This window comes from Macrotis lagotis, chromosome 7, assembly GCF_037893015.1.
Source record: "Macrotis lagotis isolate mMagLag1 chromosome 7, bilby.v1.9.chrom.fasta, whole genome shotgun sequence".
NCBI classification, from domain to species: Eukaryota; Metazoa; Chordata; class Mammalia; order Peramelemorphia; family Peramelidae; genus Macrotis; species Macrotis lagotis.
This window is the reverse complement of record NC_133664.1, coordinates 40,176,697-40,195,349: the sequence shown is the minus strand read 5'-3', so window position 1 is coordinate 40,195,349 and position 18,653 is coordinate 40,176,697. Positions and strand designations below refer to the sequence as shown.

At 37.2% G+C, this 18,653-nt stretch overlaps 1 protein-coding gene across 5 annotated transcripts in view; it reads right to left on the bottom strand.

Annotated features, from left to right (window-relative positions):
- Nucleotides 1-763: 763 nt before the first annotated feature.
- Nucleotides 764-18,653, bottom strand: part of DNAJC13 (DnaJ heat shock protein family (Hsp40) member C13) — a 106,079-nt gene continuing 88,189 nt past the window's right edge. For all 5 annotated transcript variants that reach the window (XM_074195814.1, XM_074195816.1, XM_074195813.1 and 2 more), the window contains 11 exons: nt 17,350-17,449; nt 17,045-17,119; nt 16,840-16,952; nt 15,365-15,534; nt 15,138-15,180; nt 14,399-14,572; nt 12,566-12,745; nt 12,163-12,303; nt 8,552-8,695; nt 7,618-7,717; nt 764-1,586 (listed from right to left, as the gene is read on the bottom strand). In XM_074195814.1, coding sequence (XP_074051915.1) covers nt 1,489-1,586; nt 7,618-7,717; nt 8,552-8,695; nt 12,163-12,303; nt 12,566-12,745; nt 14,399-14,572; nt 15,138-15,180; nt 15,365-15,534; nt 16,840-16,952; nt 17,045-17,119; nt 17,350-17,449 — 1,338 coding nt within the window. In that variant the 3' untranslated portion in view covers nt 764-1,488. The remainder of the gene's footprint in view (nt 1,587-7,617; nt 7,718-8,551; nt 8,696-12,162; nt 12,304-12,565; nt 12,746-14,398; nt 14,573-15,137; nt 15,181-15,364; nt 15,535-16,839; nt 16,953-17,044; nt 17,120-17,349; nt 17,450-18,653) is intronic.

The window sequence follows — 18,653 nt, the reverse complement described above, 5'->3', positions numbered from 1 at the left end:
TTTTAGGGGCCAGCCTTTGGACTAGATATCTTCTAACATTAAACCATTGTCCCTAAACAGCAGTTTTTCAACAGGTACTTGGAGATGTGAGAGCTCCCATGTAAGGTAGATTCTGTATCTGGTCTAAAAATGGTTTCCATCAGGTGCTTCTGATTTCACCATAGAGATTCCCCGGGAACTGAGTTGTAGTCTTCCAAAATACAGGCAAGACAAAGTATATCTCTGAATATTGTTGCAGGAGAAACACTTGTTAAGTCATAGAAGTCCTTAAATATTTTAATGAAAGACATCCCAGTTTATATTCTTCAGTTCTTGCAGGTGTCAATCATGGTTGATGACTGCTTTGAAATCTGAGCTCAGTTAGTTGGGTCAAGCAAGTGGCCAAGTGGATAGAGTTGTGGGCCCAGAATCAGGAAGACCTGGTTCAAATCTAATCTTAGATACTTGCTATGTGAAACTAGCTAAGTCACCTAACCTGCATTTGCCTCAAGTTTCCTCAACTGTAAAATGGGGATCCTGGAGGAAACAGCAAAACCTCCAGTATCTGTGCCAAGAAAAACCCGCTGAGGTCACCAAGAGTCAGTCACAATTAAAACAAATCATAACCACATTAAGCACACTGTTTACTTAGGATGCACTAGGTTTGAGGCACAGATCACACACTGCCTCCATTCCATTTAGGATAGGGCCATGAAACACTGTTTGGAGAACACTGGCACTGAAAGAAAAAGATTAAATGAGAGAACATCTGTCTCATCAACAATGCAGTCAATTCCCTTTATTTTTAAAATTTTATGTACACATCTGAATGATCTGTATAATGTACATTCAATATAGAAAGCTTTCTATGCAGGGTAACAGGGAACGTTTCACAATCCCACCAAGCTCTTACATAAACGTGTTGACATCTTTTTTCTCGCATAAGCTCATCCTCATTCAACAATTTGGTAAAGCCAGGTACACACAAGAATGTCTACTGTGAGCTCTCCGGACATAATGTTAATGATCAAGGACATCAGTGAACTGGTACGGGGACAGAACCTAATAAAGCTGGAGGGAGAGAAGGATGATCACATCAGACTCGGTGTGGGAACGAGTGATTTTGCCCAATTCCTGTAGACTGCAGCTCGACACTACAGCTACCAATTAAAAAAAAATATAAAAACTTGGGACAGAGTTTTGTCTTTTTGATTCACAGTCTTGTAAACAGATACAAAGGAACAAAATGTGCTTTTGTACAACAAGAAAAAAAAATCTTGCGTACCCATTTAGGTTGATCCACAGAGTGCTTTCTTATGTTACAACTTGATACAATTAGAATCACTGACTTTTCTCCTAAATAAAAATATATTTATAGAAAAAGGAATAACACTGTCATGAAACAAACAGAAAGGCAGTGGGGAGTTGCTTCAAAGGACCAAATGGAGGAATGTGGTCCCCGGCACTGGCCTTTCTGCATTGATGGGCTTCATGAAGAGTTCAGGTCTCTTAGCCGAGATCGCCAGCTTCATGGTCAACTGGAGGGGGCATACTGGAGAGGACGTTCGCCGACGTCCCTGCAGTAAGGTAGCCAGCAACTCCAGGGCCTGGTGAAAAGAAGGAGGAGGAGAAAAGATCAATCTTCTTAACATTGTATACCAACTAATATAAAAAGTTCGTGTTATATTCTATTATGAAAAACTGAAAGTTTCTTAGAATTCTGAATAATCTGTTTGATTATTTAGCTTTAAAAACAAAAATGACTCCTGAGTTTTTTATAATGCCTGCCCATAATAAACAATTATGCGGCTAGAAACTTCTGTCTTACTGCTATTAGAACAACAAAATGACAAATTCACTACCCCCCAATGGGTGCTAGTTTAGCATTATGAAATAACCCTAACCCCACCCCAGTCTACCCCTTTATCTGGAAGCTGAGTTTCTGGAAACATTGGGCAAGAGGAAAAAAAATGTCAAATGGAAATAATGAGGACTGATAATATTAACCAGATTTCCAATAAAAATATTTTCCTAATCAACCCTTTAACATTATCAGATCAGTGGGAAGGGTATTGTATAAATAAGTATAAGTGCCAAGGAATGATGCACTGATGCCCTAAGTAGGTAGGGCTAACAACTGGGAAAGTGGGGGGGGACAGAAGACACTTTTAGTTTGAAAATTTTAATTCTGTGGTGAAATCCCTAAGTGAAGGGAAAAAGTTTTAAGAATCACCAGTTACTCTGCTCAGGCATTTATACAAAAAAGCCATGAGTGAGGTTCAAATTCCCCTGGGAGGTACAGGGGGATTGGTGGAGAATGGGAAGGTTTCTAGAGTGGGCAACATACCACTGCCAGAACCGTCAGGGCTTGACCTCTACAAGAGGAGGTGGCATTCAGAAGTCAGTTGAAGCTTCTCTTTTTATAAACATAAAATGGTTCATCCTTCCCTTCCACACTCAGACCCTTCTAGAAGCACAGTCAAACATATCGGTAAAGGCTGCCCATGAGAAACCCTACAGTGACTGTTCAGCTATAACTGTAGGACATGACAGCAGAGAGCTGAGGCGCATTTGGAGGGGAGGACCAGTGACGCGGTGGAAGCAACATGCACTTAGCAAAATGGTATCTACCTGCTTTAGAGAGCTACACAGAGGTTAGCAAGCTGCTGGCAGAGCAGATCTAAAGCCCACTTCTGAGGTGAAGGGGACTGCTGCCAGTGAGAAGGGAAGGAGAGACACCTGAAGGGGAAAAAAGAGATATAAGAAGCAAGGGCAGTGCAGACAGCAGAGCAGTTTGATGAAGGCTGAGGATCAAGGCAGGACAAGGAAAGGCTGAAAGGACGACCTCTGCTAGAGAATGAGGAACATTTCCTAGGTGGACACCGAGGCCCAGAACTCTCGGGGAAAGGAAGTGAGCAGGGGCCAATACTCTCACCACTAGCACAGGCTTGTGATGAAGCGTCAATACATTTTTTTGAAGGTAACCAGGAGGCACAAAAGCTGTCAAAGGTGGAACACACACTGGCGGTCCTGGCCTTGTCCTCTGCCTTCCACAGACTGCTCACAGAAACTAAGACATCAATGAACTGTCTCTTGACAATGGGAGTCCCAAGGCGAAGACACTACATTTTAAAGCACTTTACTGCATCCAGACCAGTTATTGAACTCCAATGGCAGGTTCTTCTGAATGGAAGATTTCAGCAGGTTAAATGTCAGCTCCATAGTGGAAGCTGTCACTACCCCCAAACCACTGTCAGGGCCCATGTATTTACATGAGACTGCACACTGCAGTTTCCTAATGGGTTGGGGCTACATCGAGGGGTATTTGGGGGACTTTAATAAATGAGGCACAAAAACTTCTGCACAGGTGCTTCTAGTGACTAGGTCCTAGGTTTGAGTCTTCTCTTCACATGTAAACTGTTGCAAAATAAAACTATTGAAGTGTATTCATTTATAAATGCCTCTGTGGGAACCTCTTAGAGGTTGCACCTGCAGAAACAGGTGCGACAGGAAGCTCCAATGCTAAAGTCCCCACTATAAATGGCAGCAATCTGTGTTGCCTGTCTCACAAAGCTTTTAGAGGACAGAGCTTTGTCAGCATTCTACAAATGGAAGTTGAAATGGCAACTATGGAGTCACGGGTACTGGTTGTGTGGAGGAGACCTGGTATAATCTAATGCTTTCAAAAAAAATTTGTATCTTGTGTGAAGTTTCAAAAATTGTTAATTTAAAATAAAATTGACTTCATTTAAAATATTGTTTTAGTTTCCTTGGTGAACAACAATACTATTTTATCATTGAGGTTTTACTATATGTTCACTTTAAGAAAAATAAAATTCTCTGACTGCATGTTCAAACACAATAAGCTGTTCATTCCTATGGAAGGAGCACAGGCTCTCAGAAGACAGGACTGTACATAAAATTAAGAATTTCCAGTTTAGGTCAGTTGTCACAGGAAAACTTAGTAGAAAAAAAGGAAAAGTGCAGGCTCAGAGCTTACTTCAAAAACTACTGTTATCAATGTAGAGAAGAGAAAGTAGTTTGTGAAATCAATACAGAAATGTGACTGAGTTCTTGCCACTGCTGACCAAAGTGGCCCAAGGGAAGCCCCTGGGCCTGAAGAAAGCTCGCCGCTCTCAGCACTGCAGGAAGTGGGTCCTCCACCGTCCTGATGCCAGACATCAGCCAGGCCTTCAGCTTCTTGGCCAGGATCCAATTCCTGTTCTCCTGCAATGTTGTCTCCTGGTCTCTCTTAATCCCTAATGCTCGGGAATGCACAGACACTCCCCTCCATGATGCTCGGGGGCTCAGGCTCACCCTGGAGTGGGGCATCCAAGTCCTCAAAACAAAGCTACCTGGGAAGTTGAACCATTCACATCCAGGAGAAGGAAAAAAAAACGGTCTGACTCAGAGAGGAATTAAAGCACTTTTAGGCTAATTTCCAATAAGAACTCTGAGCACAGCAAAGTGGATTTGTTGGGGGTGGGGTGGGAAAGGGCACAACCAACAGAAGCAGTTGCTTCTTGTTGGTCTGGTTCCAATTCTCCTTGTACAGTTCCTTTTGCTAGCTAAACACACTTTCTAAGTGGCAGGTACCCTTCCATATGCTTCTCCCACCACCAAAACAAAACCCAATAAAGTTCCTTAAAATACCCAAAAAACACTTAGGAATCCTCTCTATTCTTTCTCCTCTAGCTCTCTTGCCTTTTAAGGTCAAATTTCTCTACATCCTTGTCTAACTAACTCTGCCCTCACTCACTTGCTGATATCTGACTCCATGGAAAAGCTCTTCCAGATTACCAAGGATTCCTCAGCAGTTCAATGTGACCTCCTAGTTACCTTTATCTTCCTTGAGGACAGACTGTTTTGGTTTATTCTCAAAGTCTAGTAGAGATGTTTCTCAATGCTTGAAATTAGTGTAATCATAAATATCACACTTTCCTTCTTGGATATATTCCCTGCTTGCAGTTTAGCTACAGAATGCTTAGATATAATAATTATAATAAAATAATTTCTTCTCTAAGTTATAAATAATTTCAAATAATTGTTTCACATTAACAAAATCTCCTGTCAATGAATGTACAAGTTCAATGGAGTTTCTTATAATATCACCTTTATGGCAGACAGTAGAGCAATGAGGAAGCCAAAGTATCCAAGTAGAAAATACACTGAACAAGTCAACAAATGTAGGCCACATAACAAACTAAAAGTTCACATTAATTCACTGGTGTTTCAGATGGGACAAATCTGCTGCCCAGTTAACATTTCACACTTTAAGTTTCTGTCCCACTGAAAGGATATCCCTGACAAGATCTCATTCCTGAGTGATGAAGCTGAGGGCCAAGCGAATAACCCCAGTGTGAGCTACCTACTGACAGCTCTGTAGATTATATGGAGTGGAGCTACCTTTGACTTGGCAGGGATCCTTTAGACATAAGGATACCCTATTTGGATTTCTACCAATAAAAATGTTCAACTGTATTGATTTCAGGGATAATCTACAAAATGATAAGCCACAGAGAAGGGAGAAACCCTGTGATCAGAATCAATCAATAGGGCTATGAGAAAGTACCAGGTGAGTTAGCCTCAGGAGTGGAAAAAGAAGGGTGATGGGCAACTGCCCAAGGATGGACTCTCTCTATCTGTGGCATGTCTCAGACCCTCAATTCAGTTCTCTGTCATCCCAAGAGTCTGTCCTTTCAGATTTATCTCCATATTTCTGCCCAGTGTGCCAACCCTACTGGACCTACCGTCAAAGGGCAGAGGAGCTACCATCAGTGGCTTAGAATGTGCAGGGAGGGAGAGGGGGACCCATTATTCTTAGTGAAAAGTTCTTAAACCCTGGATAGGGAGAAGGCACCCTCTGTATCCTAAACTGTATTCTCCCAAAGCAATGGTGCTGTTATTTGTGGTTGTCAGATTCTGCTTTTTTTCCAAAGCAGGCCAGGGTGGTCTGACAGAAAAATGCTTTCTAAGTTCCAAATAACTGACCTACACTAGAAGGAACTATTCACTTAACTTTCATGGTAGAGAGGTGCTCTATGGGTGTCCTTTGGGAGAACATAAGAGTCCATGTTAAAAATGAAGAGGCCCAAACATGAAACCCATGTGCTCATGACTGCCTCGGGAACCCGCGGTGTCAGAGCAAGTGCTCTTGTAGTTAGCAAAGCCTACTCTTCAGCTTGTGGACAGCAATACTGTTTCCTGGGCTTTTCTACTTAGAATGAAGTAGCTTTTCCTATCTCTGCTCTCACCTTGGAATATTTGTTTATAAAATGTGATTACTATAAGCTGCTGCTACATGGAGCCCAAAGACTTAAAACATTTCAAAAACAATGAATTACACTTTATTAAAGTTTAAAATAGACACTGAAATGGATTTGGTGGCTCTAAATCTAGATATTAAATGTTTCTGCCCTGAGGTTTAGAAAAGAAAAGAAGTTCAAATTAAGAGCACAGAAGCATGTTAGACCAGACAAGCTTCCTTAGGACAGATGTCATACGTTTAATTTTTCCATTTTAAGCACTTCCCAGTTCTTTATTATACATAACAGATATTTAACGTGCATGAGAATTATATAGACTGATTTTCAGAGCACCTTGTACTTCAAGATGTTAATGTTAAAAAGTGTTAATGAGGAAAGAAAAATGCAACAAAATCAACAAAATAAAAAAAATCACACAATCATGTAACATTTTTCTAAAGCTGTCCTACTTATTTGTTGACTCTCTCTCTTTGCTATGATTTCTAAATCTGTAATGCTGGAAATCAGACAACAGCTAAAGCTTATTTGGAAATACCAGGGTAACAAACCAACACTGTTAACATTCAGTTTTCAGGCTTTTCTTGAGGCCTGGCTAATTCAGTCATGGCAATTTTTGCATTTGAATGTCATGTGTAGAAGGATGTTTGATGCCAAACACTTCCATGTAATTTGTAGAAAAATAAGCTGCAATTTCAATTTTCATTTCCACATAAGAAGAACCTTTATCTCAGTAATTACACTGTGCATACAAATCAAAATTCCTCTAAACCCCAACAAATTCTTAATACAGCTTATACTCCTCAAATACTGCAAAGGGGATGTCACCAGTGTCTATAGTAACATCATCAAACAAGAGGCATTTTCAAGGGAACCTTTAACCTGGACTCCAAAGGAATTTTCATTCTTGTTTTCCTTCATGTGGGGCCTAAACCCCAAAGCTTTGACAAATATCAACTAGTTGTTAGGAGTTTAAAGTTGTCATTTGCTCATTTATTTTTTTAAGTATTGACAGATCTGAATCTTTAGCCCATATTCTCAATAATAAAGAGAATATCATACCTGTTTCTTTGTGCCACTTTCTAAGAATTTCAGGAAAAACAGATATTTTTCCTTGGGATGAGGCATATATTACAAATGGATCCAAACTGACCAGAGGACGTAGTCTACTAAACAAAGCCCACGTAGTTTTTTAATATGCTGACAAAAAAAGCCCAAGAGCCCTGAGCCTTAGTGGCTTGAGGACAACATCCTAACCCATGATGAGGAACTTCAAGGCAGGCCAGGTTAGGTTAGGATGAACCTAAAACACCATTTTATCAATACTCCAAGACCTGATTTAATTGAAGCAGAGATAAAGCTCAAAAGTACTGACCTGTGAGGTATCCAGCTGTTTGTGACTCAGAAATGAACAGGTCATGTTTCTGATCTTTGAAGGCACTCCAGACAGAAGAGCGAGAAAGGATTTCATTTACCTATAGAAACGCAATGGGTATTTGTTACTTTTTTTTGATTGAAAATGTCCCCAGGAAAACTCTAATTAGTCCATTTAAATCCATATAATTTTGAACTATGAAGTCATTGTGTTATAAAATACTCTAAGGAATCATTAAATACAAATACATCTCTTGTAGGAAGCGTCAATTACTAACACTGCTTAAAATCAGTATATAAAGTTAGATCCTTAGAACTTATGGCACAACAAAAATGTAAACAAAAACTGAAAATGCAGCCTTGCTTATTAGTAACAGAAATACCAGAAGATATAAGTCCTCTGGTTTTTAAAGTTATAATATATAATGATTAAGTAACAACAAGTCACAATCTTTCTATTACAATTTTATAAAGAAAGGCAGTGTGGATCCTGGCCAGAGAATAGGCCTTACAAGTTGGGGAGACCGGGAACCAGCTCCCTCTCCAGACACAAAGGGTTGTATACCTTTGGACAAGGAACTTTTAACTTCTCTGTGATTCAGGCACTTTTCTAAGATGACCCTGCAGGTACTGATGCTCTTTAGGAGAGGGAATTTCCTCACCTGGAGCTTTCTACAGAGATGAAATCACAGGTCCAAACAGAAGATAAATTAAATATAAATTAACAGTGGGCTCAAATGGTCAAATGACTTGTATTACTTAGAAATAACAAACAACTGATCCTCCACCTTTATTCTTTAATTTGGCCCCAGTTTTCAGGTGGCTAGAAAGGACAAGGACTATTCCATTCACATGCTCTTCTCTGGTCTCACTTGTGACAGCTCACTAGAATGTCTCTAGTCTGACTGACAGGCCACTGCTGCCCACACACCCACCTGTTCTCCATACTGCAGGCTTCGGGTCATTGACTTTAGGGCTTTTACAATCTGAGCCTTCGTGGCGGCTGGACTTTCCAAATTTTCAAGACCAATGCCTTCTAGCAACTTTAAGAGATACTGAACCAGATCTGCTTTCAGGGCCTGTTGTAAGTGAATACCAGATAAAATTATGTTTAAAAGAGGTTCTAACCAAAGTTAAACCATGAAATCAGAGGATTTTCACTTGGTGCTAAGACCTGAGACAACAGCAACCACCTAACAGTTCCCTAAATATAATATTGTTCTCATGCTAAGAGAATTGCAAAGTATCTGTATGATTCCATTTTAATGAGAAATAAATTTTCAGGAAAGCATTTTACTTTCTCAAGTCATTCATACAACCATCTGTCTGTTGTCTATACTTTTTTAGAATCATCACACAGTCAAACTGGGCTCTCAGGTTGGTTTGCATTGCCCTCCTAATCACAAAGTCAAGTTTGAACTCCAGATTCCCCAATTAGACACTAAATTTCTCCTTTATGATCATAATGTGACTGTGTGTGTGGGGGGGGAGCAGGAAAAAAATTGTTTGTAAAAGACAAACGATTTAAAAAAAATTAGGATCTAATCTAGTTGTAGATTAAGAAGACTTCTGGTCCTTCAAAATCCTATTCAGGAGATGGAGGGTTAAAAAAAATCATACAATAAAACTTGAAAAATAATATTAATGAAAAGATAGGAACAAAGTAAAAGTAACTAGAATCAATTCTCAAGAATAAAATTATTCAATTTTCAAAGGGCAAATTGAGGACAGAACTAGTGAGGTCTGTATTTTAAATGCTCTACAGTTACAATAGATTTCAGGACTAGTATATTAATTAATTTTGTAAAATAACACTCAAATGAAAAAAGGCAGAACAATACAATGGTTAGTCATGAAAATCTGCATTCCAGTTTTACTTTGAACATATACCAACTGCATAACCATTAACAAGTTTAAAGTTGCTTGAGGCAATAGAGATTAAATTTACATAAACAAGTGCAAATGCAAAGAAAAAGTTCCACCTAAGGACAAAAGCATTGAAAACTTTAAGTACAGTGTTCCATTACCTCTGGAAAATATTTTACTTCCAGAAGCATTAATGTTTTGACAGCATCTGCTGGAGAACATATAAAGCAGTCTGGCAGGAATTTGATGTAGCCCAACATCTTACACCCAAAACTACTATAAGCTCAAACTGATTATGCAATCTGAATATAAAAGATCACATTAAAAAAAAAGAATTCAATCAAGACAAAGCTTTCGTATAACAGAAACAGCTTGGCTCCAGTTCGATCTCTGTCACATCTAACCTCTTTGGACAGCTAACTCATTAAGGTGCAGAGAAGATGCCAACTTCCACTGTCAGAGGGAATTCTCATCTGAAAATTTCCTATTCCAGTGAAATCAGAGTTCTAGTCTCTTATTTCTACCCTCATTTAATGTCCTTGCTTTAAATCTAAACATATCTATTGGCTGATTAAGAAAAGTTCCAAATTTTATGCCTTTCATGAATGAAACAAACAAGCGATATAATAAGAAAAGGAACATTTCAGTGAGGGAAGAAATATCCATATCAAATATTAACCTTAAAAGTTTGATACCCAAGATACACAAGAAACTGATACCAAAAGATAACACCAAATTTTCCTAGTAGATGTGATCAAAGGCTATAAAAATGTCATTTTCAAACTGCAAATGATAATGTGAATAGGTTCCAAATAACTAACAGCAAAAGAAATGCTTATTAAAACAATTCTCTTTATGCAAATTAAGAGATGTTGTGAAGTCTAAAAGTCAATGTTGGAGGGGGCACTAGAAAGGCAGGATCACTAAAGCACTATTGGTGGAACTGTGAATTTGTCCAGTTGTTCCAAACACCATTTGGAACCATACAAGAAGATAAGCTACTTATGGGCTTTGCTTCTGTGGTGAGGTGCACATCCCAAGAAGTCAAAGACAAAGCAACAGACTAGAGAGCTACCGAAATAATTGTAGTTGTGTTCTCTGGAAGAGTTGAAGAACTGGAAATGGCATGGGGGGGGTGGGTAGGGAGGTGACCCTGGATTGAGAAAACTGAAAAGAAAACTGTGAAATAAATAATGGAATACTACTGTGCATAAGAAATGACATGTGAATAAAGAAACTTACAATCAAGGATAACAATTTGATGTGGAGAGAAACAAGCAGATTCAAGAGAACAATCTATATGACAACATAAATGAGGAAAAAAATGATTACGAAGCTGAACTGTAAACAATTAAAAAAAAAACAATGAGAGTCTCCAAGAAGATAATGAAACACTTCCCTGTTCATAGCAGAGAGCTGGAGGAACTAAACAGGGCAAGATATCATCTCAATGGTTCTTGTGGTATGGGATAGTTTTTGCTTTTTTTTATGTCACTAAGGAGAGTCTGAGCTGGCAGTGGTCTCTGAGAAGGTGTGATGACTGACATGGATAAAAAAACTCCAAAAAAAAAACCTACGGCACCCCAAATTTATTTTAGTTAAGTGTTACATTCTAAATAGAAGGTAGGTCCTGAGGGGTGCTCATAGAAATCTACTGAGTACATAAAAAGTTAAAAAGGAGAACAGTAGCTGAAACCACAGGAATAAGGGGATTAGTATAGCAAGAAAATGCCCATTTCCTCTTCCGTCTCATAAACAAAAATTCCTGACACTGCTGAGTCTCATCAACTTCTCCATGTCTGCTTGCCTTCTTTTCCCTTGGTGATCCTCTCATTTAATCAACAATCTCATTCCCCAGTCAGGCTTTCATGAAAAGTATTCTTGGTGAACTAATCCCAAATGTGGCTCTTGAGAACCAAGGGCTGTATTTTCAGTGTAAGACTTTATACTCAGAAATTGGCAAATGCTACAAAGCAGAGTTTGATTTCTTGTGTTGTGGTTTGTCTAGGCTTAAGGAAATGATCAAGTGTTAACTAAAATAATAACGCAAATTAAAATAAAAATAAGAATCAACCAATAAATAAACTTGAAGTGATTACTATATACCTGGATCCATGCTTAGCACCTAAATGTATAACATGGGTCATTTGTCCATGATCCTTTTTTTAATTGGAGAGCTGCTTGTTAAACATTTATTAGCATACCTTTGGGATCAATTTACATTAATGTGTAAAAAAAACAAGATGGTAATGTACAAGTAATTCACTAAAAACCCTGGTGGGCAAAAAAATTAAAGTAAAATAAAAAACTACAAATAAGAAACAGAGGCTCCTAGTAGATGTGATCAAAGGCTATAAAGATGTCATTTTCAAACTGCAACCATTGCTGGGAGTCTGCCCCTGGGATTAGTTTCTTCCTTAAATTCATCCCTTTACTTTCTTCTTCCCATTTTCTTAATTTGTGAATTTTTTAAAACCTTCAATTTTTCTCCCATAATGGTTCTTTGGCTGTGATGAATTTTCATTGTTAAGGGTGGGAAGGGCAATCTTTTCTATGTACTGGTTAATTATAAGTCAAGTGCTTTTAAGGAGGATTGATTAGCCCTATAGTCTTTAGGCACCATATGAAGTCAGAACTGTAAGAAACTCTAATTTTACTATACACAAACACTAGAGTTTACCTGGGCTACTAAGTCACTTTGCTCCTTTTGAAACATCCGATTAATTGCTTCACAGGCAAGCCCAACCGTGTCTGACCGCCTTTTCATTCCATTCATCAGTGGACCAATAGTGTCCAGAGATGCCATTGCACGAACACACAACTACAAAGAAAAATTACACTGTAAACCCTGCCTCAGAATAATTAAATACATTCATTATCAAAGTAAATTTGGTCATATGTATTATGGAAATTATGTATATGACAGAGGAAAATTTAAATCTATTATATAAAATGTGAGTTACAAATCTGATAAAAATATATTAAAAACACTATCAGGATAGATCAAATTTAAGAGATTTTAAAACTGACTGAACTTGTTTGTTTTTTGTTAATATAACCGACTTTTCCAAGAAGGAAAATACCTCATTATCAGAGAGTGAATGTATGACTCGAATGGCACTCTTTGGAATGGCATAGTTCTTGTGATTCATTGCTTGGATAACTTTAGGCAGATGACCCAGGGGTGGAACTTGATCTGCTAGCTGAGGTTGTGCACTGAAAAGACATACTGCTGCTGTTGTTAAAGTTTCCAGGGTTTCTCCCTTTGGGGGGGGAAAAAAAAAGCAAATCTCAAACATACAAAAATAGACTGGTTAATAATGTTGCATTTATAACTAAGGATCCTTGAGTTTTAACTACTAAAATTAGAAAGTTAATTCATAAAAAAATGGAAAAACATGTCTTAGTTTTAACTTTCAATATTTTAAAAGAAAATAAACCCCACTTTTATTTAGTCATTTGCTTGAGTGGAATATTATTAGTAAAGTTCACTTTTATAAATTATAAATTCTCGAAGATTTTAGAAGTAATCACCAAGTATTTTAGCAATTCTCATATCAGGAGACATTGACAGACTGGTTTAACTAAAGCACTGGTGTGGTGTGTTCTTGTCTTTTTAAAATAATTTGTGTGTGTGTGTGTGTGTGTGTGTGTGTTATAATCACAGAAATTCAGCAAAAATCCCTCTTCTCCATCCCCATCTCATTTCCCTAATTACAAACAAAAGAAAAACAAAACCTCTGTTAAAACCATGTATAGTAAAGTAAAACTATCTTTGCACTACGTCAAAAATAAATAAGTCTCATTCTTCACTCTGAGTCCATCACCTCTATCAGGAGATCTTTCATTTTTAGTTCTCTAGAATCCTGGTTGCTATTTTGATGATGTTAGTTTTCAGTTGTGTCTGACTCTGAGACTCCATTTGGGGTTTTCTTGGCAAAGATGTGATTTGCCATTTCCTACTCCAGCTTGGTTTACAAATGAGGAAACCAAGGCAAACAGGGTAAAGTAACTTGCCTAGGATCACACAGCTAATAAATGCCTGAAGCCAGATTTGAACTCACATAGATGAGTCTTCCTGATTCTAAACCCAGTGCTCCATTCACTGTCTTTAAAATATTATTGTCAGTGTATAAACTGTTCTCTAGTTTCTGCTCCTTTCACTCTGCATCAGTTCATATAAATCTTCCCATAATTCTCTGAAATAGCACCATCATTCCTCACAGAACACTAGCATTCCATCACATTTATATATCATAACTTGTTCAATCATCCTCCCAATTTTATAAACATCCTCTTAAATCCCCATTCTTTGCCACTTCAAAGAATGGCTATAAATACTGTTTCACACACCTTTGGTACTCCATCCCTTTCTTACTTTAGCCATATCCAAACATAGATGTGTTTATGGGTGCATACACACACACACACACACACTCCCTCCCAAGTCTACCTCTCTGTTTGAGGCATGTTTCCAACACATATAACCCTGTCAAAATGTTCTTTACCCTGCTACCAACTCAACCTACTTCTTGTTTTACTTACAAGGTTTACTTACTTAGGAGGTTTCTACTGCAAATCTTAAAGATTTGCTTCTCCCTCATACCAGCTCTCCTCCAGATAGCTGAATCATCATAGAGGAACCAAAATTTTCTTAGAGCTATTATATTATGAATGAAACTTTCATGATGGGATATAGCTGGCTACTTCAGAAATGATGTCAGTTAACAGTAAGTCAATAGTAGAAACCTACTGAATGTTAATGCCTTTTCTTGTCCTGAAACAAAGCTCATTGCAAAGTGTGCAGACTGAAGCACACTGGCATAAAGATTTCATTCTCACAAATAAAAAAAGTAAGATTTTTTTCAGTCTTCAACAGTTTAAGTATTTTGCATATTTGAAAAATCAATGCTTACATGAGGACTATTCTTCTCCAGTAATTCAGTTAATTTTTCTAATAGTGCAATAAGAAATTCCCTTGGTTTCCTAAGAACCCAAGCGGGTTGTGCAATAAAGATCCTCAAGAAGACTCCTCCAACAGCCAGTTCCCCATCTGCTTCACCATATACAACCGCAAAGTCTTCAGGCAACTAAAATGGGAACACAAATCAAGATCACAGTCACAAAGAAGCTAACTGTGACTAGAGGAAAAAGTTTAAGAGTCTGCTAATAAACAAAAGCACACGATAAAATTTGGCTCTATTTCTTTGGATTTGTCAGAACTGCAACATTTTAATGAATGTAATACAATTCTAATGTTAACAAAAAGTAAAAAAAACTGGTAGTTTTGATGTATTAGTATGCTACCATCATATAAATATATATTTTATAGACATAAAAAAATATACCACTGTCTACTGACATAGTGTGGCTACTGACATAGTGTGGCAAGATAGTTTTTAGAATAAAGAGAATTAAAGTTTTACTCCTTTAAAAGTATTGAGGTAACCTGAGGGAACTTGGGTTATCAAATGGTTAACCAAACATTTAAACAGACTATATAAGTAACCCAAGCCAGATGACTTCTTGCAGTCTGTTTTCTTAAGCACAAAACAGGGATAATAAAACACATGTTACAACTAGCTCCTTAACAGTGGAATATGAATCAAAAGAAAAGACATTATTAACAATAAAGCTGTTGATATTTCTTGTTACCTTCCAGTTTATTTCAGGGTTGTCTCTCTGATTTTTAAAGTGCCTTGAGGGTATAAAAAAAAGAAGGAAAAAAAAATCAAACTTTATCTTGAAAATGATACACATATTAACTTCTTCCAACTCAAATTTAAAGTCTTAATGAAGAGATAGAGAGATAAATGTTTGCCCCTTCCCAGTCACAAACATTTCATTTAAGGGGACAGCTATTACCATAAATCTTTACATACTCTAACATCATTTCTCGAACTGTTGTGGATACTTTATCTCTGGAATGGTCATTCCAAATTAACTCTGGATTTTCATGAGTTCCTTCAAAAATGTGAACAGCAGCTTCAGGACTGTCTCTCATGGCATCCATGAATACGCCTGGTAGAAATTTCATTAATGTAATTCTAACCTGCAAAGAAAGTAAAGTTCACTGGAAACAACTTTACTGTTAAGACAAAGTAGAAGTTTTCTTATAACAGAAAAATTCTGATACTCATATGTTGAAGAAAACTAATTTAACATCAAGGACCAAGCAAGGGTCACAGAATACTAATTAAATTATAAGAAAATAATTGCCTTGAACACAAAGGTCACAGAAAGGAATTAATGACTTTTAATCACCACTTATTTTGAAACATTATTTTACTTTATTTTAAAAAAGTTATATAGTTTTTTTCTTGGTTTCTACAAAACATAAAAGTAGCAAGAGGAACTAGGTGGCACAGTGTACTGGTCTTGGAGGCAGGAGGACCTGAGTTCAAATCCGATCTTAGACACTTAATAACTGCCTAACAGTGTGACCTTGGGCAAGTCACTTAAACCCATTGCCTTAAATAAAAATTTTTTTTTTTTAAAAAAGCCTAGCAGATCACATTGAAAAAGTATCATTCCCTGGCCAAAGCCAGTTTCATAAGCACATAACCATTTTAACTGAATTATAATTTCAAAAATGAGTTGCTTCATTACTTTTTTGATGTTCATGTTACTTCTAAGCCAATGAGAACAAATTATGCCTTCTGACCACCATCTGTTCTTCCTACACGCACAGCGCACCCCATCAGATATATATCCCATAAAACAAGACTACTTTGGATAAATTATACAATGGCAGAAGCAGGGAGCTAAGTCTATTCTAAGTTTTATTATTTTAGGTGTTACTTTAAGTGTAACTCATCATCAAAAGAAGGTATATTATAGCTATAAATTCGTCAAGTTTATGTTTCCAATTTTGGATACTTAAAGTAGGAGCCAAGATTTAATCCCTGATAATCAATAATGCTTTCAATTCATTGGCTAAATTATCTATAAAGAGTTCCAACAACTACTTTCTTTCATGGGTGTTACCAGATTTTAGTTAGCATTGCATTTTTTTACAATTTTTTTCCCTGAAGAACTTTTTTAAAATTTTTACTTCAGTGGAAATGGGTGAACAGTGTTTGACTCTTCCCTACTTTTAGACATATCTAAACCATCTTTAGTTTGGGGAGGAAGTTAAATTCAAGTTCCTCTAATTATAATTTAATTAAAACCACTACTTACTACAAATGGAGCATTTCAGGTTTAACTTGCCATAGTTCCCTTATCAAGTTGTTTTCATGTCCTTTCCTACTTTTATTAGCTTTAGGGAAAATTACATGATTATAGATGAACCTCTTCTCCTTCAAGATTTAACCCTTCAGTCATTTAACATGATCTGAGCATTTGGGGGGCTTACCTTTGGCCCAATCAGTTTATCTGCTGTCATTTTGGCAAAAAGCTCAGCTGTCTGGGCCCGGACTTGTGGGTGGGTTGAATTGCAGAACATATCCAGCAAGTAAATGAGAGCTCCTGCGGAGGGAAAATGAGTCAACAACAAAAGAGCTTAAAACAAACTTTTCCATGGGAGCAGAGAGTAATAAATGATTAAATGATTCTACTACCTTTGGTCATTGCCTCTTTGATGATTTTTGTACTTGAGGTCAGTGCATAGAGAGTTTCAAGAACGAGCTGGCGGCCTGAAGAGAAGAGAATGACCAATTACAACAAATGTAGAATTAGTCTATAATCTGCTAGAATCCCTAGAATTAAGTGACCCAGTGAATCCCTGAGAGTTTATCTGGGATCACTATTAGGCCAGGGATAAACAATTCTTCAAATTAATTGCAATATTTCCCCGCATTATTTATACAAATAAATGAAGCTGGTTACACTTAATTTTACAAATTTAACAAATGACTATACTCACTTGATGGCAGTGAATGCAGGAGGGCCAATAAATTGGACAATACTACTGATTCTGCAATATTGTTGACACACTCTTGATTAGATGTCACTATGTTCACAACCTGAAAATGAATCAAAGATTTGGTATCTTATGAAAAAATTATAAAGAATTATAGTTTGCAACAGAATATACAGTATAAAAACAACTAAAGTTTTCAACAGAATACTTTAAAATACTACACATTTAGGTTTGGGGAAAAAAATTGAGGGTTGAAAGAAGATCAAGTAAATACTGTAATATAATAGGGAAAGGGGAACTTATGTAACAAGAATTTAACCTTTAGAAGACATATTCAGTTATTCATTAGAAGTAATAAAATTACAGTATTTGTGAAGATTTAATACACCATGATATATGTATTTTTAGGGCATACCAAAGTAAAGTGCAGTTTGTTTCTAAACCATAATGAAGGGTTAGTAAAGACGAAAATGTCTTCCAAATACACTAATGTATCTGAAATAACTTGTATGCTAACAATATGCTAACACAGTACTAAAACTGCTGGATTTTTAAGGCATACCACAAAGAATCAGTTATCACCTTGGTAAGTGATGCAGAGCTATAATAAACTTTACCTAATGAAAATGAAAACATTGCTAGGTGCTTGTCCTTTACAGCCTGAAACAAAAAAAAATGTAGTTCAAAAAGTTACAGACTAATGAAAGCATTGACTCTGGAGTCAGAGGACCTAGATTCAAATTCTGACATGCCTGTGGCTGAAGCAACCCTGGAAAGGTCACAAGGTCTCTGAAGACTTTTCCTCTTCTAAAAATGATGAGTTTGATCTATCTGGCCTCTTTTGCAGAGCCAACTGCAAAGTGAATCTTGTACTATGGAGCTTTAGACTAAGTAGGGGGAATGTGTTATATCTTAGATCTAAAAACCATAGGATAGAGCTGGAAAAGAGGACTTCAGCAGTCAAAAGAATTCAAATCCTTAATCCCCCCCCACCTCCATATCCTCAATTCAATTTTTTTTTAGGTTTTTGCAAGACAAATGGGGTTAAGTAGCTCGCCCAAGGCCACACAGCTAGGTAATTATTAAGTGTCTGAGACCGGATTTGAACCCAGGTACTCCTGACTCCAAGGCTGGTGCTTTATCCACTATGCCACCTAGCCGCCCCTCAATTTTTTTTATATAGATGCATATGTAACACATATATGCATGTATAAACACATACATATATGCTTATACACACACACACGGTACATTTCTACACCCCCCCCCCAAATCACTCATCTTTATAGGGAAGAAGAAAAGATATA